At 47.9% G+C, this 16,906-nt stretch overlaps 1 protein-coding gene across 6 annotated transcripts in view; it reads right to left on the reverse strand.

The window, feature by feature from the left end:
- Positions 1-696: 696 nt before the first annotated feature.
- The window catches only part of DOCK6 (dedicator of cytokinesis 6), an 81,460-nt gene continuing 65,250 nt past the window's right edge, over positions 697-16,906 (reverse strand). For 5 of the 6 annotated variants that reach the window (XM_044278837.1, XM_044278841.1, XM_044278840.1 and 2 more), the window contains 21 exons: positions 16,011-16,180; positions 14,120-14,274; positions 13,851-14,033; positions 13,222-13,348; positions 12,851-12,935; positions 12,670-12,766; positions 12,407-12,541; positions 12,092-12,244; positions 11,719-11,877; positions 10,263-10,363; positions 9,038-9,230; positions 8,800-8,943; positions 7,837-7,968; positions 6,207-6,221; positions 4,558-4,683; positions 4,125-4,214; positions 3,429-3,665; positions 3,201-3,344; positions 2,962-3,068; positions 2,147-2,314; positions 697-2,060 (listed from right to left, as the gene is read on the reverse strand). In XM_044278837.1, coding sequence (XP_044134772.1) covers positions 2,018-2,060; positions 2,147-2,314; positions 2,962-3,068; positions 3,201-3,344; positions 3,429-3,665; positions 4,125-4,214; positions 4,558-4,683; positions 6,207-6,221; positions 7,837-7,968; positions 8,800-8,943; positions 9,038-9,230; positions 10,263-10,363; positions 11,719-11,877; positions 12,092-12,244; positions 12,407-12,541; positions 12,670-12,766; positions 12,851-12,935; positions 13,222-13,348; positions 13,851-14,033; positions 14,120-14,274; positions 16,011-16,180 — 2,764 coding nt within the window. In that variant the 3' untranslated portion in view covers positions 697-2,017. The remainder of the gene's footprint in view (positions 2,061-2,146; positions 2,315-2,961; positions 3,069-3,200; positions 3,345-3,428; positions 3,666-4,124; positions 4,215-4,557; positions 4,684-6,206; positions 6,222-7,836; positions 7,969-8,799; positions 8,944-9,037; positions 9,231-10,262; positions 10,364-11,718; positions 11,878-12,091; positions 12,245-12,406; positions 12,542-12,669; positions 12,767-12,850; positions 12,936-13,221; positions 13,349-13,850; positions 14,034-14,119; positions 14,275-16,010; positions 16,181-16,906) is intronic. The other variant, XM_044278838.1, reaches the window with a different exon arrangement.

A 16,906-nucleotide genomic window follows, 5' to 3' on the forward strand; every position in this document is an offset into this window, starting at 1 on the left:
AAAAGCACACAGAGCTATGGGGACTGGGTATTGCGGATGTGCTAGCGGCCATCTAGCAACCCATGTCCTCAGCTCTATACCCAAGATACCAGGTGACCGGTTCCCTTTAAGTATTTTCATTTTCTTAAATCCTGGAGAACCCCTAACCCTTTAAGTATGTATCCAGATGTCCAGGACAGACCATGGTGCCCATTGCCCACATACCCCTTTTTACCAGTCCCACTATGGATATACCTACAGAGGAAACATCTCAGGTTTAGGCCTCTTGCACACAAACATATTTTCATTCTGTTTCAGTTCAGTTTTTTTTTTTTGCAAACCGTATACGGAACCATTCATTTCAATGAAGTGTGCATTCTGTTTCTGTTCCACAAAATAAATAGAACATGTCCTATTATTAGTCCTGCATTACGGACAAGGATAGTACTGTTCTATTAGGGGCCAGCTGTTCCGTTCTGCAAAATATGCAATGCGCACAGACGTCATCTGTATTTTTTGCGGATCTGTTTTTTGCGGAACGCAAAATACATACGGTTGTGTGCAAGAGGCCTTACCTTGATGTTTACTGTGGGAGTGCAGAGGAACCCATTTAGTGAAGGCGATTATGGCGCCCCCCTACTATGGGAGGTGTGAACAGCAGGCATCTATAACAATGAGCAGACTCTATAGTGAGGATAAAAGAAATACAAGTTATTACAAGACTTTTATTACAAAAATAGTCCATACACTGTCAAAGACATCATTTATACAGCAGAAAGTGATAACGGGCGAGACTACCACACGGCAGGCGACAGAGCGGCAGGAAATCTGTAAAAACCAAGCAACCAATCAAATGCCAAAACCAAAAAGTGACGACTTGAATCTGATTGGTTGTCATGGGCAGTGCCACGGCAGCGTCCTACTAGATTACAGCAGACCCAGTGTGAGCGACATGGATTACAAGACGGGTACAGCGGGTAACCCCAATTATAGGACAGGTGCGTATCGGCAGTTAGACCTCACGATGCGGCCCATTACTAAACTAGTGCAAAAAAGTATCCCTCAGCGACCAGTCAGAAGATTAGAGAAGTAGTGATCCGATTGGTTGCTGTAGGCAAGTATTTTTTAGTGTTTTCTTGTAAATAAGGGCCAGTGCACGGGTGAGTAGCTGCTCAATGCCATTTTCTATTAGTGGTTTTTTTGGTTGTTCATTTTTGGTTCCCTCGGGTGCAGTCATTGTCCTAGTCAGGCCGCAACAACCCAGAAAGGGGTCAACCCTCTCCTCACAGGGGACTACAGCACCGGCATTACAATGCCCATATAAAAAGTTTACAGCATTCGCCAACAGACAGTGCCCATGACTGGTGCCCATGGGCGAAGCTTCCCTGAGACCAGATACAAGAGCGTAGACTGGACGTCTAGATTTTCTTCTGGGGTTTAAGAATCGAGGAGGCATCATTACGTTTGTACTGTTAAAACTCTTAAAGTGGAGACGAAGGAGGCAGTGAATGGAAAGAATGTTGGAGGCTTACAAATCTGACTGCTGTGGTGGGCATCTTGGCATGTCTGAGAAAGCTAAATCCCTCCTACCCAACTCCGAGGCACTTCCATCTACCCTTCTGTCTATGCCCTCAAGATCTTCCTCCTACTCTACCTATCTCAATGTCCTCTCTTAAGTCTGTTCCCCACTTTAGACCCACTACCCCACCACTACCTCATCATCAGTTTTATTAGGTCCACTACATCCTACCAAATTCCCAAGCCTCTTCATCCACTGTCAATCCCTTTTACTCTCCTCCTGGTATAAAACAGCTGCTCCCAACCTCCTACCTAGCAGCTGTTCTTCATGGCCCCCTCATGTTCGCTTTCCTCCCTCTCCACATACAGATCTATAGGTGGATAAACAACAAACATTTTTCGTGTTCAGAACATCCGGTTCTGGCGTCTCCAGAGACGGTGCTGCGCTGACAGAGAACTCACAAGCACCCTCTAGTGGCATGTCTGAAATCTGCACGTCCACACTGCACTCCTTATATACTTAGGCTTCAATCCTGCGTAGACTTGTTCGGGTCAGGGAGTCCCTGAAATAAAAGCAAGGATGTATTTATATAGAGTCCAGTCTGTAGAGGGTGATGACATCGGAGCTCTACACTATTTCAGCGTATACCTGGAACTCGTATGAGGAAGCAGATCAGTGTATAGCTGCGGGATCTTGCGAGATGTTAAGGGGGCGAGTGCTTCTCGGAGACGTTGGTAGTTCCTCTCCAGCTCCCGGTGATATTCCCTCTGATCAGCTCCAATGAGAGTCTTATTTTTCCGTAGGGCATCTTCACACCTAAAAATGGGCAAATACATGAGTGTGAATATGCAGGTTCTTAAAAGGGGTATTCCCATCATAGACATTGCAATGTGATCTAGATCTTTTTTTTTTTAAATCCATGGTAGTAGTAATTCTCTTCTGAGGTCTAATTGTTGTCCACTTCAGGCCCGACAGATTGTGGCCTTCTTTTGGCCCCAAACCAACATTATGGCCATCTCTGGGCTTTACAACTCCTACTGTATTAAGTCCCTCTGCAGGCCCACCCAGTCTCCACCATTCAGGCCCTCTCCAGTCTCTCACACCATCATAATGGCTCTCTTTGGCCCCTACAGTCTCTCACCCTATAATTATGGCCTCCTTTGGTTCCATCCAGTCTCTTACTTCATCATTACAGCACTCTTTGGGTCATTCCAGGTTACAACTCCAAATTGTGGCCTTCTTCAGATCCCTCTAACCTCTCCTTTCCTTATGTGGACCTCTCTGGGCCCTTCAAGTCCCACTTCTCATTGTGGTTCTCCTCGGGCCCTTTTAGTTTCCCCAACTGTACCGTCAGACTCTGCTCTTCTTCCCTTCCTTACAATGGTCTCTAATCTTGTTTTTTTTGTTTCCTTGGGGCCCTCGTTGTCACTTCTCAGCTAAAAACACCTGCCCTTTGTCCTTACCTCTTGGTGAAGTCCCTGAAGCAAAGCCGGAGTTTGTTATGAAGTCTGTACAGACGAGGATCTTCAGGTATCTCAAATAGAAACACCTGTGCCACCTCCAAGGGTCCCTGGAACAAGGAATCTTACATAACTGATGTCTCTTATAAAAAGATAATCATTTTCACGTACACGTCTTATTCTGGAGTATTGGTAAAGACACAACTTTCCCACATTTCCAATGAAGACTTGTCTCCAATTACCTGGTTCACGGTTGTTCCTACACAGCCCTGAAGCACCATCTGCAGCATTTTGGCATCAGCCGGGTCTTGGTGGGTAGCGAATGCCAGCTCCTGTGTCTTCTTCTGCATATCTTCAATTGCAACTTCAACTGGTATTAGCACCACCTAGAAAACCAACCAATATCCTATGTCCACTAGGACTTCTCTCCCAAACATGTTTTGCTCGCCCCTCCTGTGCACCATCCTTACCTCTTCTTTATGTAGGACGTTGACCCGAGTCTTGATGTAAGGAAACGCATGTGATGTAGTCAGAAAGGTCTTACGCTTGTACTGTTCATGGAGATCTCCGTGAGCCCGGCCGTCAAGTGTGAATGGTGTACAGAAGAGGAAGGTCCGGAGGTTGTAGTTTTTATCAAAGTATGTGACCCTGTCCTTCAGTTCATATGTATCAAAATATGGCTCCACGTAGGTGATCTGAATGTACGCCTGAGAAGAAAAGGTGTCATATCGGGGGTCACAGAGGAAGGATCTCGTTTGGAAGATATGAGAGGACACAGACAGTCTTGTGAAGGGAAATGGTGGAACATTAACATGACCCTTCCCAGAGGGCCGCCGCCAAAGCCACCCACAAAGTAAGTGCCACCCGTGTTTAACAGATCATTAGGAAGAGCTGGTTTGAAAATTATTTTTCAGCTGTTTAGTGTCAGTGAAACACGGATGGCACACGAACAGCAAAAAACAGACACACGGACAGCTTCACAGATGCATCACTGACCACCTTCTCACGGATTTGAGCACGGACGTGTGAATGAGGTTTTAAATTACTTCTTCTCTAATCTCACCTGAATAGATGGGGGACGGTCATGAATATAAGCTCCCAGCATGTCCACACCAACACCACACCCGCTTCCAGACAGTAAAATCTACGTCCAGAACCTCGCTTACCTTGTTGGGGTCAAGTTTTGTTTTGTCCACAGGATTTGAGTCCTTCACCACCTGAACCGTCCCTTCTCCAAACTGATCAGTGTAAAACTCCTACAAGCACAAGACATTACTGCAGAGCGTGGACCACAGCCGGACATGATGAGGTAGGGCAACCAGCACCCACATCACATCGAGGCAAATAAAAGCGCTATATACACATACCCAACAGCGGCTTCCTCTAATCTTCTGCCTATACACAGACCCAACAGCGGATTCCCCTCAACCCTATGTTTATACACAGAACCAGCAGCAGCTCCCCCAACCCTCTGCCTATACACAGACCCACCAGCGGCTCCCCCCAACCCTCTGCCTATACACAGACCCACCAGCGGCTCCCCCCAACCCTCTGCTTATACACAGACCCAGTAGTGACTCCCAGCACGCTTTGCCTTACCTCCAGACGGTGGGAGATCTCAGCCAGTTTAGTAATTGATGGTTCTTTATACACAAACTCTTGCTCATCCAAGTCACCAAATTTGGAACCATAAAATCCTACTCGAAAATAAGTCCCAAACATCCGCTGTGGTTCTGCAAGGAAAGAGGATGTCCACATTATATATGTCTAATTTATATAAAAATTGGAGTCACTGTGTACATTACATTACTTATCCTCTACTGATCCTGAGTTACATCCTGTATTATACTCCAGAGCTGCACTCACTATTCTGCTGGTGCAGTCACTTTCTACATACATTACTTATCCTATACTAATCTTCAGTTACATCCTGTATTATACTCCAGAGCTGCACTCACTATTCTGCTGGTTCAGTCACTGTGTACATACATATATTACTTATCCTGTACGGATCCTGAGTTACAGCCTGTATTATACTCCAGAGCTGCACTCACTATTCTTCTGGCTGTTTGGCAGCTAACTTGTTCTGAGACATACCCCAGACAGGGTATCGACAAGTCGGCTGGAGATGTAGGTACAAACCAACATGGTGGTCAAGTGGGAAGAATAGATTTCTTTTACTCACCAGAATTTCCAGTCCCAGACGGACAGAACGTGAGGAGGGAAAAACAGAGAGAGACAATTAGAAAGACGAAATCCGATGAGGGTGATGTAAGCTGGCCACACATGGTGATGTCACAGGGGCCCACTGGGGAGTCTTAAAGGGGCTCCATCATCGCTCAAATATAGATGGAATATTACATGACCCGTTCATACACGACTACAGGTGGAGAACGCAGGTGACTAGTGACTACCCTTTCTGCCAACATGGGGCTCATCAGATTGGGACCGAGAATGAGGGGAGTCGGATGTTACCATGTGTGGCTAGCTTATATGTGAACCCATCATTTAGATGCTATGCAAAAGCCTTTTGTGGGACTGTGTGTTCAAATTCCCTGCAGCACCACCACAGGGGAAATGAAGCATTACACATCCTCTATATGTAATCAATGGGCTGTCGGGTCCTCCAGAGTCAGAGGTTCCCCTTGTAGCCCCTCTGCTCTATTAACCTAAAATTCTCTCCATTTCCAAGCCAGGCAACCCCGAATATCAATTCAGCCCACCACATATCTGCTAATGCTAGGCATACATGATGGATACACACAAGGATGTGAGTGATGTACATTTACATACATAAATATATAAGTGCTTACATGCACAGTATACAGTCTCATACACCCCCCCCCCCCCCCCAACATGCTAAAAAACAAAAAGGAGTCTACGCCTCTCATCCATAACATCCCCCCCCGTGACCTTGGCTTTGTAAATAGAGAAGACTCATGTGATGTGCACACATACAAAGCCATCCACTGTCCTCCATCTACACGTGCTCTAATTATGCAATAGGGCTCAGCTCTTCTTTCCGGTGGCGGGAGGGGAATGTCGCCCCTACACTCTATGGCGGCACATGCGGTACCACGTCTTGAACCCAGAAGGGCGAGTGGGTCAATATTTTTGCATTTCCTATTGCATAAGAAGAACCTGGCAGCGTACTGGGTGGTGAGCGTTAGCTGCCGTGCAGCAAGTGATCGTGGGTAAGAAAAGCACGGTGAACACATGAGAAACTGGTTAATTGTCACACTTCCTACCTCCCAGCTTGTGATCTGCCCGGGAGCAAGGGGGAAAAAACAAAGAAGAGGAGAATACAGATCAGTCACAGGAAGAGGCCAAAAATCAGGAGAGAGAAGGAAGAGATGGGGAGGGGCTGATTGGAGAAAGGAAAGAAATGAGGAAGAGAGTTTTAACCAGAACGAGCGAGAGCCGAGACCCTGGGGGCGCACAGAGCCGAGACCCTGGGGGCGCACAGAGCCGAGACCCTGGGGGCGCACAGAGCCCAGGCCAAGCGGAAAGAGCACAAGAGTTTGCAGGCGCGGGGCAAGCGAGTGCCAATGCCCAGATCATGGATAACGGGTGTGCATCGGGGCAACAGAGAAGGCACATGCGCCAGCACATGAGAGGGTGGGTGTTCATGTAAAAGATCCAGCACAGAAAGTTGATATGGAATAATGGAACAAGTCAAAATCATTTAACATGAAAAACTATGGGTAAAAGAGAGAGAAAAGAATGGTTCATAGGAGAGAACACTTTAACAAAACATTAACACCCATCAACTCTAAACTAATCTCAGCAGCAATGACAGGGTTAAGTATCTGGACTGCATAGGACTCCTCAGTTCCTGTTTAATATTGGTCTTCGGTTAGACTCGAAATGCCCGCGATGCGGGGAGGAGGATGCGGGTATGCTGCACATGCTGTGGTCGTGCTCGGCCCTGGAAGGTTTTTGGCGTGCAGTGCTGCATCTCATTGACTCTCTGTATGAAGTTACGCTGGATGTGACGCCATTTGTCTGTGTATTGGGGTATGTGGAGGACTTGCCAATCACTGAGCCCAGGAAAATAGCAGTGGCCAGAATGTTGTATATGGCTCGTAAGCTGATTGCTCAACATTGGCTGGATGAGGGTAGTCCTAGTAAAGCCGAATTTGTAGCTAAGATTAATTGGTTACTTAACTTGGAACGAGGGGTCTATAGAAAGAGGGGTGCCATGGCCAAATTTGAAAAGCTCTGGACTCCTTGGATTGATGCCCCTGGGTTGGCGTCCAGGGAACTTCAGAGATACCGTCTGGGCTTAGTGTGAGGGCATTATCGATCATTGTACGTATTTGGCTCGGTGATTGGCGATTTCTCACTGGAGACATGGTATGCTTTTGCGATATGTAATGTGGGGAGGGTATGGCCGATGGCAGATGTATGGTCCAACTTCGATTATAAGATCATAAACTGTCTTTCAATATTTTGTGGGAATGTTGTAGGGATGGGGCTTGTGCCTGTGTACTTTAAATGCAATTGCACTGATGTAACCGGATGCTGCAGCTGTGGAAGATGGAGGGCATCACACTGATGGTTTGTGGGGGGAGGGTATGTGGGGGTTGGGGCCTTACGTTTGTAATATTAAAAACTGCTAATAAAAAATTACTTAATTTAAAAAAAAAGTATCTGGACTGCACTAGGGGGGCTCCTGTATGGAGCAGAGCCGAGACTGTATGTGTCTACACAGTCATTACTCTCACAGTCCCGGTGATCTCCTCTTTCCATGTCTTACAGTCTGCTCTGGGTCTCTGCGCCATAGTCTTGGGTCTTTCAGACTTCAGGACTTCCTATGTGTTCCTCAGCTACCTGCGCTTACAGTCATTTACCCACATAAACAATAGCGCCCTCTACCTGGTTGTTGATCTTGTTGAATGCCTCCTGCAGTTTTCCATGGACAGAAGCCAGTTTCTTGTAGTCCCGATGAGCTTCATAAATGGGGATGAGAATCTTATAGACCTCATTCACTGCCTCGAATAGTGACCCCTGAAGAAAGAGAAGGAGCAGAGGATGACACCGCAGGAGCGCACACACACGCGCAGAAACACCCAGAGAGACGAGAGTCTCATTGCTGGGAGTTCTGGTTAATTGGATTGATTTTTTCAAGCAAACCTGGGAACTCTCTGGGGCTCTGCAGCCCTAATTAGTTCAGGGGCTCTGGAGGGTCTCAATTTATTTAGGGGTCATCTATCTCTTTATTTATGGATAGTCAGGTCAGAGGTCTTTATTAAGGGGGGAGTATGGTCTCGGGGTCCTTCTGGGAAATGTGGTCTGCAGTCTGTATTGGGGGGGGGGGGGGGGGGGGGTCTGATCTGGGGTTTTTATTTAGGAGGTATCTAGTCTGTTAGTTCAAGGGCTCTGGAAGGTCTATATTTATTTCTGGGGTCTTTTTTTGTGAATGTCTGGTCTGTTTTTTTTTTTTTTGTATTTCGGAGGGAGTCTGGTCTGAAGTCTGTTAGTTCAGTGATGCTGAAGGGTTTATATTTATTTAGGGAAAGTCTGGTCTGTGTATGTAGAGTGTATGTATGTGTATGTGGAGGTTGGTCTGGGGTCTTTATTTTGTAGAAGCCTGGTCTGGGGTCTTAGTTCGGGAGCTCCAAATGGTCGATATTCATTAAGAGAGAGTCTGTTCTGTAATTGTTTAGGGGTCTGTATTTATTTTAGTGTGTGATGTAATGGGTCACTATATGGGAATAGAGTAGGTTGTGACATGTCTGATAGAAATGGACAGGGCATGATTTAAAAATATTGTGTGGCACGGATTTATATGTCCCCTTTCAGAATCTCCCTGACATAACAGAGGAGAGTTGTCCTCACCATATTGAGGCTCGCACAAGCCTGCTCCAGTAGTCCCACCAGCCCGGCCTCGGTGAAATATTTCCCAGTACAGATCCCTTCTTCATCTGGCGATACAACATCATCTGACACCGCTGACTCTTCCAGCACATTGGAGGATATGCTCTGCAGGGACAGAAGTCAGGCCGGCATGTAGTACATACACACACACACACACACACACTATAAACCTCCATCATAACAGGTATTGTCACAGTACCTGGAAAGTAACACACCCCACGGGCAGGTGTCTGGCATCCTCAATCATGCTGAGATACTCCGATACCAGTGCAGCTCCATGTATTAGGCAGTGGGCAGCCTCTGCATGGTTTCCACGCTCTGTGTGCTTGGCAGCCATGTTCTGGAGCCACGTCAGACGCAGATCTGGGGAGTTCTGGTATCCTTTAGCGATCCTGAATTATAATACACAACATAAATAGTATGATAATATAACCGGCACAAGATCCAGTAATCTAGATTTATATCTGAACCCTGACTGGGTGTGCACTAGAGAAGAAGCCGAGCAGCACTGCCTGGGAGAGCACTAGAGAAGAAGCCGAGCAGCACTGCCTGCACTAGAGAAGAAGCCGAGCAGCACTGCCTGGGAGAGCACTAGAGAAGAAGCCGAGCAGCACTGCCTGCACTAGAGAAGAAGCCGAGCAGCACTGCCTGGGAGAGCACTAGAGAAGAAGCTGAGCAGCACTGCCTGGGAGAGCACTAGAGAAGAAGCTGAGCAGCACTGCCTGGGAGAGCACTAGAGAAGAAGCTGAGCAGCACTGCCTGGAGCACTAGAGAAGAAGCCTGAGCAGCACTGCCTGGGAGAGCACTAGAGAAGAAGCCGAGCAGCACTGCCTGGGAGAGCACTAGAGAAGAAGCCGAGCAGCACTGCCTGCACTAGAGAAGAAGCCGAGCAGCACTGCCTGCACTAGAGAAGAAGCTGAGCAGCACTGCCTGGGAGAGCACTAGAGAAGAAGCCGAGCAGCACCTGCAATGACTGGGATGAGCACTAGAGAAGAAGCCGAGCAGCACTGCCTGCACTGACTGGCTGTGCACTAGAGAAGAGGTTGAGTACAAGTGCCGTACATAGACAGGTGACCGATCTTGCTGAACGGCTCCTGCTTCGAGGAGGACAACTATTCATTGCACTGGGACTAATAGTGCAGCTTCCCCTGGAGATATGGTTGGGGCTTCGGGTAGGGTTAATCCAGCTGGGACACCTGATCCTCCACAATATTTTAAAGGTCTTTACAGAAATTTGACTGAGGTTGCACTAGTAGCATGTCTGTTTCTGGAAAATGCACAGGGGCAGACTTGACATTTCTGGGGCCCTCAGCAATGATATATTTGGGGGCTCCTGTCGTACCAGTAACCTCGGCAATGTAGCACTAAGCTACATCTGTGCGACGTCTACATCAGTGTGTAGATCCACCTACAGGAGCCCTCACCGGTACATGAGATCCAGCAGCATCTCCGGGTCCTCCTGGTGCTCCTTCATCTTTACGGTATCGGTCAGGATCATGTGCAGATTAAACACCAGATCCTGGACCTAGAAGGCACACAATTAATGGTTTAAAGGGATTGTACAGATTTAGAAAAACATGGCTTCTTTCTTCTAAAAACAGCGCCACACCCGTCTATAGGTTGTGTCTGGTATTGCAGCTCAGCTGTACCGACGTGGATAGCACTGCATGCAATACCACACACAACTAGGGTTGCCACCCGGCCGGTAACTCCCCGGCCAGGCCAGGATTTTTTAGTGCCCCTGCTGGTGACGGTAATTTTTCTCTAAAGGCAATAATAATTACCGGTATTTTCCTATAAGGCCCATTACTAATGAGCGCTTCCATTACACCCCCCTTAGTTAAGAAAAACAAAAACACCGTCATTCATTGTCTCGCGCCGCGTTGAACACTCGCTGCTGACTGGATGTGCAGGACAACACCTGCAAGACGTCATCACACTGGAGCACAGGTCCTGTCCTGCCCAACCAGTCAGCAGGGAGCGGTCACCGCGATGCAAGGAAATAGAGGTGGTGCGTGCTTTTTTCTTTTTTTGCAGAAGCCCAGAAGAAGGCACTAATGGGGGCATTATTAATTCTGGGGCGCACTAATAGGGGCATTACTCTTACTGTGGGGCATTAATTCTGGGGCACACTAATGGGGGCTTTACTATCACTGGGGGGCTCTAGTGTGGGCCTTACTAGTACTGGGACGCACTAATAGGGGCTTTACTATTACTAGGGGGGCACTAATGGGGGCATTGTGCTTACTGTGGGCACTAATGGGGGCATTATTAATTCTGGGGGGCGCTATTTGAGGCATTACTATTAGTGGGAGCCACGGTATGACAGCCGCGTCTTCAGCCACGCCTCCACAACCACACACCCTTTGGGGTGTGGCTTAACTTGAACGGTATTTTTTGTTGGGAAAGGTGCGAACCCTGCTCACAACCTGCGGCACACTTTCCCACTTTCTACGGCACACTTTCCCACTTTGAAGAGAATAGGCCGTGGGAGAAGTGACAGGGCAGCGAAGTGCGGTGCCCATTTGGAAACCCCACATCTTATGACAGAAACCCACCCCCTTTGATAACACACCACACCATCTTGAGGGCATTAGTGATGCTGGGGCTACTGCATCATGGTGCACAGATTTTTGGGAGGAAGCAGCACTCAAATTGATTCACAGGGAATTTGCCAGCTCTTCCAGGAGGTCTCCCTTTTTTCTGAAAGCCTACCAGATGATCCAGAAGAGAGTTGGCAAGAATGTTCTAGGGTGGCCCTAGACCTTCTGACAGTTTCTAAATCCAGCCACAGACTTGTTTGGCGTATGATGGATCCATTTTTAATAGATTACACTGCTCTGCTTGCCGGAGCGGGGTATCTACAGCTTGGTGCATTACCTGCTCCGGGAAGGTGGTGTCTCTCAGCTCTAGATCCTCCTCAGAGTAGGTCAGGATAGTCTTCAAGGATCTCCGCAGATACTCTTCATTAAATTTCTGAGAGGTCCCCACCAGTGAGGACAGGGACATGGTAACCTGCATCTTCACACGGGCAAAATTCTGATCCGAAATAGAAAAGGGGTAGATACAGAAAATCTTAAGACTTATGCTGCCCCCTAATGGCAATGACTACAACTGCAACTGAGGCAAGTACGGTGGAGGAAACGCTGCATTATTCTCCTTCACTTCCAGTGGATTAGAATTAGGATACCCTCCCGGAGGGAGAGGACTGATAGATGCCGGATTATCAGACAAGGATTAGTAGATCACTTACATTCCCAATCTCGAAGTTCTGTCTCATGAGCAGGTAGAGCGAGGCGCTAGCGTGGGTTCGCACGCTGCTGATACAGCTGCTGCAGTGGCGCAGGAGACGCAGGCAGAGGTCGCAGCACAGCTCGGTGTCATCTTCAAACAGCATCTCTGGGAACTGAGAGTCATCACCCAGGCGTTAGAGACAAGATGGTACAAACACTGGCACCATGCAGAATTAGGAAGAATACTGACGGAGAAGTTATCATGGGGGGCGGATACAAAGGAGAAGGAAGTGTCCAGAATGTCTGTAATCTATGGAAGAAATGGACACTCTTACCTTGCACACCAGCGCCCTCTGGCTGGTGAAGCAGTGCTGCAGGTATAAGGCGCTTTGGTTGCAGCTCATACTGAGCAGCAGGACTTTCAACACTCCTCCCAGGACGCTCTCCTTCATCTCTGACAACATGACTGTCTGCAAGAGAAACGGGGAGTGAGTTCCTGTAGAAAGTCCACCATGATGGCAGGTCACCATCACCATCATTTATAATACTGGGCCCCTCGGATATCGACTGCTACGCCCTGCTCTGTCCGAGGACTTACCTGCACAATGATCTCCAGTGTGTCCAGCACCACCAGGTTGGCCTCGGCCGCCATATTTCCATCCACTGTGACTTCCAGTTCTCGTTCTGCCTGTGATCTGAAATGAGAGGGTAAGGGATTACGGCCAAACATCCCGCATTATACTTCCCATCACATGAATGATTGGGGTTGTAGTACTCACTTCTCCGTTTTCTCACTGCTCGGCTTCCACTGCGTGACGTTTTTCCTCCATCGCACGTTCTCCTGGGCGCCATAAGGGCTGCGCTCTGTAAGGTAAGCACAGACTAGGGTTGGGGGGGTGCACAAGACTGAAGAAGATCCTGGCCAATGTGGTGATAAGGGGGCCCTGCCAGCAATCAGCTCCGGCCATGAGGAAGGAGAAGCAAGGATGGGCACACCCTGGCACCCGACAGTTTAACAGTGCCCTCTCGTGTCATGGCTGCATATACCAGGGCCACTTCCCGGCCATAACGAGGATGGCACACCCCTATTATAGGGCACCAGCGGTCAGATCTTCTCCAATGGGTCCCAAACAACCAACCAGCCTCTTACCTCGGCTACGTTTCACCATGTCTTGGCGGGCGCCGATAGTTCCAAGTATGGCCTCCTCCAGTCTTGCTTTCATGTCAAGAGATTTCTTAAAGGTCAGGCTGTTTATACGCTCAAACGCTTTCTTACCCTGGAGGAACAAACATGGAAAAACCAGTATGGACATGGAATGAGGTACAGTGGGCACGGTGCCTCACCTTGTGATGGAAAAAAGTATAGACAGAAGTCTTATTATGGAGGCACGATGTGCATTCTGCCTCATTCCAAAAAGAGGTTTATGTGACTGGAAGCTGAACATAGGCTCAGAACTGTGAGGTACCGGAAGCCTCGTGCCTCAGCTTGTACGGACATCAGTGCACAAAGGCAGTCATAGTGTGGTCAGATGAGGTGTGGAGTGCTTGGTGCCTCACTATGTTATGAGGAGGCATGGAGTGCCTCACCTTGTACTGGAAGCAGGACAAGCAGAGGATCAGCAGTTTGATAGGACTGTGAGGTACGGAGAGCCTCATGCCTCAGCTTTTACTGACATCAGTGCACACAGAGAACAGGCAGTCACAGTGTGGTCAGATGAGGAGCAGCGTGCTTGGTGCCTCACTATGTTATGAGGAGGCATGGAGTGCCTCATGCCTCACCTTGTACTGGAAGCAGGACACGCAGAAGCTCAGCAGCTCCAGCACCCGGGTCAGCTGGATTACAGACAGGCTGGAGAACCAGCGCTGCAGACAGTCCTGCTCGGCGTTCTTCAGCACCCACAGAGCGCACACCAGGAGATTGCGGCTGGACTCCGCGGAGAGCGCACTGCCGGTGCGCATAGGCTGGGGAGACAGCAATGGACGCCACAGATTACATCCAGAATAATAACCGGAGGGTGGGGACCGGATACAGTTATCTCTGCACTTACAGCTGAGGGAAGAGGGAAGCTGGTGGTCTTCTGCACGGTGGGGAGTGGAGACCCCGCTATTGCCATGGCCACTGTCTGACTGATGGTGCTTCCATCAGAGTCCACCTCATCCATCACAGAAGAGGCATGGCGGACCCTCTGGGTGTGGGGGTCTCCTAGGGAAAGGACAAATTCACACAGTCAAGAGCAACACTGTCTTTCTAAAACGCTCACCATTTTCAAGATGTCTGCTTGCTGTCAGTGAACAGGTCCAGAGCATGTAAACCGTAACAGGTCCTGCACCTCTTCAGAGCGCTCTCTTGCCCTGCCGCTGGGCCAGGATCAGGAGGTAGACTGTTTCCATTCATTGACAGCAAACAGTGATGTTGTAAACCCTTCATAAAAATGACACGTCGTAAGAGTCACAGTCAGCCCCAATGATATCCCCCCGAGAGGTGAGGCACACGCCCCGGACATCTCTCCTATTAAACCCTTGGCGCCGTGACCCATTTTCAATTGTTCCTTTTTCACTCCCTGCCTTCCCAGAGCCGTAACTTTTTTTTACTTTCCCGTTCCCGTATGAGGGCTCGGTTTTTTTTGAGGGACAAGCTGAACTTCGGACCATTTAATATTCCAAGATGTACTGGGAAGTACTGAAAAAAATATTAAATGAGGTGGAAATTAAAAAAATATATATTTTTTAAAAATTGTGCCATTTTACTGCTTAAAAAAATAAAAATAAAAATACAAAAAAACTTTTTTGTATCACCATATTCTGACCCCCATAACTTTTCTAGATTTCGGCCTACAGAGCTGTATAGGGGGGGGGGGGGGGGGCTCCTTATTTGGTGGGGTCGATCTGTAGTTTTCATGGATACAATTCTGGGGTGTTTATGGCTTTTTTTTTTTTATCCCTTTTTATTTTAAGTTTTTTGCCGTTACAGCGTTCACTGTATGGAATAAATACTTTTATAATTTAATTGTTTGGGCGTTTTTCAGATGTGGCGATCCTAATGGTGTTCATATTTTTTTGTCTATTTTTATTTGTAAAACTGTGGTAAAAGGGGGGTGATGAATTATTTTTTTTTATATATATTTTTTTTTTTAAAGGGGACTACAGCAATATCTATACTCCTATTAAAGGGTGCCGCAAAACATAGTCTACATTTTTCACCCTGGATCTGAATACTTTTGTAATTGCATATAAATAACATTTTAGTTTAGCCACTGAGCTAGTCAATAAAATCTCTGTATAGCGCCACCTGCTGTTTGTTATTTTCCTTATTTCTTGTCCACCTCAGTGAGGTGGTCGCATGCTTTAACCCCCGTCACTGGAGGGAGCCCTCTTCTTCTAAAGGACCTCTCAGTTGCCATGGTCGCAATTGTCCATGGAATCATAAAGGGGTTAAATATCCAAGATGAGTGTCGTCTCTGATCATATACGCTGTAAAACACCAGGCACCTGCTGGCTAGGAGCTACTAAGCTGGCGCCATCTTAAAAGACCGGACATCCATCGTACATGTACAGCGCATGTCAGAAAGGGGTTAAACAACTTGCAGGTCCTGCTTGTTGACTGTATCCAGGAGCCCCACTGACGGGACCCTTATCATTCTTACAAAAGAGCGCCACACCGGTCCGTGGGTTGGGTGCGGTATTGCAGCTCTGCTCCACTGTAGTGAATGGAACTGAGCTGCAATACCACACATCACCCGTGAACAGGTGTGGCGCTGTTTATGGAAGAAAGCAGCCATTTAGGGTTTGTTTCCAGCCTCTGGATGAGCACAGAGGCCATTCTATTCACTGACAGCTAGCACATATGTTGTGTCTAGGGATTTCTTCAGTTCCCAGCAGCCTCTAGGCTCAGGATCACAGCCTTATCCAGCCAGCAGGGGGCACTGAATGGATAGTCACCCGTGAAGTCGTAGAGCTGGGGTAGAGTTTCCATGACGATTCCGATCAATGGAAAGTACAGGCGGGCAATCCTCTGCTTGACGGCGGGCTCGGAATAGCGAGGGTCAGTGTCATGGCTGCAGAGGAGATTGTGCAGAGTGCTGATCGCCTTCTTCTGCAGGAAAAACACTCTGCGGAGAGAGGACACAGTCAAGACTGAGCTTTGTGTATCTCTGCAACCTTATTGCTCGCCATTTTAAAGACCTCTGCTTGCTGTGTGTGAATGGAAATCTAAACTTCATCCCAAGGCTCAAAACCCCATACAGCCCTAATCCTACAACTGCCTCCAGTCTAGATGATCATCAGTTTAGCTGCGCTGACACACTGTAGCAAATGATCAGGACAGAAGGGATCCATACAACTGCTGCCATTTCTCTTACAGAGGGTGTGGATATCATTGTGACAAACCCCCAGCCGTGAGACTTATTCAGTCTGTACAGATTTTCCGCCTCTGGATGTAAATATGTGCCTTCCCATTCACTTACAGCAAGCAGAGCTCTTAAAGAAATGGTAAGGAACTGAAACAGGAAATGCAATGAATAGAACTGTAATAATTTTCTGATTACCAAGGCCCTTCAGCTTCCTAATGACAGCGCAACATGGGGTTACGTTAAAGGGGTCATGGCTCCATCGTTCTCAGAATCGGTGGGGGTGCCAGCTGTGAGACCCCACCAATCAATCACCGATGTCATCACTATTTAAAGGGCACCTTCCACCTGGTTTGGGACCACTTAACCACTAGGAAACCAAAACCCCAGCTACATAACAGGACATGACAGGTTAATGCACCATCAATCTGATTATAGGAAGCAAGGTCTCGACCACATGGCATCCTGGTGCCTGCCTTAAAGGGGTTG

This window comes from Bufo gargarizans, chromosome 2 (assembly GCF_014858855.1).
Source record: "Bufo gargarizans isolate SCDJY-AF-19 chromosome 2, ASM1485885v1, whole genome shotgun sequence".
Lineage (NCBI taxonomy): Eukaryota > Metazoa > Chordata > Amphibia > Anura > Bufonidae > Bufo > Bufo gargarizans.